This window comes from Notothenia coriiceps, unplaced genomic scaffold, assembly GCF_000735185.1.
Source record: "Notothenia coriiceps isolate Sejong01 unplaced genomic scaffold, NC01 NC01_scaffold00026777, whole genome shotgun sequence".
Lineage (NCBI taxonomy): Eukaryota > Metazoa > Chordata > Actinopteri > Perciformes > Nototheniidae > Notothenia > Notothenia coriiceps.
In genome coordinates, this window is record NW_011359478.1 from 10,521 (window position 1) to 13,687 (window position 3,167).

Sequence of the window (3,167 nt, forward strand, 5' to 3'; positions counted from 1 at the left end):
GGGCTGGGTTTTGCTGTGTATCGCTGTCTCACAGACGGCCACTGGGCTGAAAATGAATATAATTTAAATGGGCCCACTTTGAAATAAATAAAACATATGGCTGCACCCTAAAAAGAGTTAACTGATTGAATTATGACTGAAGGTCGTCAGCAGTCTTCCTCTTCCGTGTTTTTCCTCCAATACGTAAAGGCTGCAGCACCTTTGACAACTTCTCTCTACATATCAAATATACCGGTCAGCCAGCATCGTTTGCTGTGAAAGCATAACTCTGTCCACACAGAATTAAACCATCTGTGTTCCTCCGGTACTTTTATTTTCTTTGATTTATCCATAGCTCGCTCATCGAGCCCGGGGTCAGGTTATTCGCCTGCAAGAAAAGGCGCTGGCGCGGGACCATAGCAGGATGTGACGCATATTTTAGTTGACCTAATTAAAACCGTTTTTTTTTTTTTTTAAATGTATGTGTCACAGTATCACCTCAAAATACAAGATACAAAACATTTTTGACCGTGCAACAAAATATAAATAGTCCTACAAATGTTTTTATTTTATTTCCTTCTTATTTTTGTCTAAGCTCAAGGGAGCCAGAGTAGAGGGCTTGAAGAGCCGCGGGTTGCCGACCCCTGGGTTAAGTGGTCCTTGGTATGAACAAGTTTGAGAAACACTGCTTTATACACAAACAACCAAAACAAATATCAAAAAGAATAGCTCCACAGCAGATCTATTTCTGATGTTAGGAAGCACCTTCCGTCTAAATATGCTGAACTGGTGTAAAAATATACTGTTGATGTTTTCTGGAGATGTATCAGAAATTCTCCTTTAGCCTCCGAGCTCCTAGGGTGGTGAGAAGTTTTGTGCGAGTGATTGACAGCTGAGCCGTCGGGGGAAAGGAGTTTGATGTGAGATGTAAACAGACTCGCTCTGTTAACTGCAGCTTACAAGCCAAGTGACAAACAGCATTTAGCAGTGGTATAGACTAAGAAAACCACACCATTCACGATCGGACCTGACAGAGCTTCATGTTTATCTTATCTTTCCCGTCTAGAAATGTCAGATTTGCTCACACTCTTTGTCTTAGCATGCCGTCTGGCTGTCGGTAAATGTCACGGTCATGGCAGTGAGGATGCTACCGCTTTGGTTTAGTGTTTTGATTGGCTGTATGAAAAGAAACGTCTCTGGTGACACAGACGGATAACTCATACCCCAACAGACGGGCTGCCACCGTGATCAACAACATTTGAAATGCGTATTGGCAGGCTCTGACATTAGAGGACATCGATATTCAGAACACATCGATGTGTCGTAGAAAGGAAATGAGCACGTTAGCTGTAAAGGAGATCCATCACTTTGCAGTAGAATATTTTGAAGTATATATGAGAGGTAAATACAAATAGCAGATAACTATAAAACTGTTTATTGTCTTGACTCCGCAGATGCTTACTGCTTCAACATCTTATGTATAAAAAAGTTCAAAGAGTAAGACGATGTAAACTTTAGGGTTTAGGTTAAGTTATGGAGATATTTCTCAACAAATGTAAATGTCCCCTCTGTGGGGCGAGTAAATGTATTCTGATTCAATGTCTTTTATTTTACACCTATCAAGGATCTATAATTGTTTTCCAACATGAAAGTGACCTTAACTTTAAACAATACCTGGAGCACAGGAGGGTCTGCAACACAGTTATCTTTTCATTAGAGATTATTCAGTTTACTATTCTCTTGAATAATCTATCAAAGTCAGATTTGTTTAATTGTGTCTGGCTGTTAAGGGAAACGCTCAAACATTTTCTGTAGGCACTCATTTGAAACACATTCTTGTAAACAGCCATGGCCTGATTTAACTCCCGATGGGCGTGTGTGTGACGTATATGTGAGCTTTTATTGTGTGTGTCTGTGAGAGGGAGAGGGAGTCATGGGAGAGAATGGAGGGAGCAAAACACCAGAGCAAGTCTCATGCTGGTGGCTAAAGTTATGAGAAAATGTACACTCGATGTTCACAATATAGTAATCTCATCATCCTATGTAGAACAAGACATAACATATTGATTATGTTTGATATATTGCCCAGCCCTAACTATAAGGTATTTAGTGAAATTCATATTTCAAAAGGCATTAAAAGGTCTTCGACAAGTAGGTGTCTTTAAATGTCCCACGCAGGGTTTTCACAACAGCAATACGACCAAAACATCAACATCTAATCATACGTATTAATGTAAGCAAATGAACCGTCAACCTAATTTTCAGGTTATGCCTTATCTGCATTTCTGAAGTAGGATGTACCAACATTTTAACTTGACAAACAACTAGTAAAATCCCCTCTCACCTTGGTCAGGGCCTGGTCCGTCTTCTCCGGGTTGCTGCGGTGCGCCTGAGTGACATCACTGAGGGGGAGGGGCATGTACTGAAGAGTGAAGTTGCTATTAGGCAGAGAGTGGAGGAAGGACAAAGATAATATTACCCTTGCAACAACAAACTGGAGGAATTATGATGTTAACAAGAACAAACAGGAACACACCAAGGGCTTTTATAACACTTGTCTTCGATTCCCTAATATACGCAAATGCACACACACATTTAAACAAACTTCACACATGAAATAAAAGACTGGCATACGTGTCAGAGGGCTGATGAAACGCTGTGTAAGAGTCAACTCTTGACAGAGATGGTTATCCGTCCGTGTGAATGTATCCCCTCTTCAAAAGTTTTTTTGTGTGTGTGTGTGTGTGTGTGTGTGTGTGTGTGTGTGTGTGTGTGTGTGTGTGTGTGTGTGTGTGTGTGTGTGTGTGTGTGTGTGTGTGTGTGTGTGTGTGTTGTCTTACTGCTCCAGCGCCCTCGCCACGTCTTGGAAGCCCATTGCTGTGGTGTTGTTGCGATCCCACGTCACACTCCTAAAAAGGGATCAAACCAGAAGGAAATAGGGGGAGACAAGTGAAGGAAAGGAGAAGATGAGTAACTTTCTAATGCTCCTCAAACTGCATCAAGCCATTACTCATGTAGGGAATGCTAGTCCTCTGCATGTTTTGCACATTTCTGCTAAATTGCGACGTATTTTCTCACTGCACAGCTCTGCCACTTTAAATTCTGATAAAGTGAAAAAGATTTTATTCTGAGAGTATGTTGTCATGTTATTTTTTTCCCTCGGAAATTATTGATTTTTTTTATATTTA

General features: G+C 40.8%; 1 protein-coding gene across 1 annotated transcript in view; it reads right to left on the minus strand.

Moving 5' to 3' along the window:
- The window catches only part of LOC104957332 (leucine-rich repeat-containing protein 16B-like), a gene marked incomplete at both ends in the record, with an annotated part of 12,973 nt that extends 10,085 nt beyond the window's left edge, over window positions 1–2,888 (minus strand). The window contains 2 exons of the mRNA XM_010784953.1: window positions 2,324–2,417; window positions 2,820–2,888. Coding sequence (XP_010783255.1) covers window positions 2,324–2,417; window positions 2,820–2,888 — 163 coding nt within the window. The remainder of the gene's footprint in view (window positions 1–2,323; window positions 2,418–2,819) is intronic.
- Window positions 2,889–3,167: the final 279 nt, after the last annotated feature.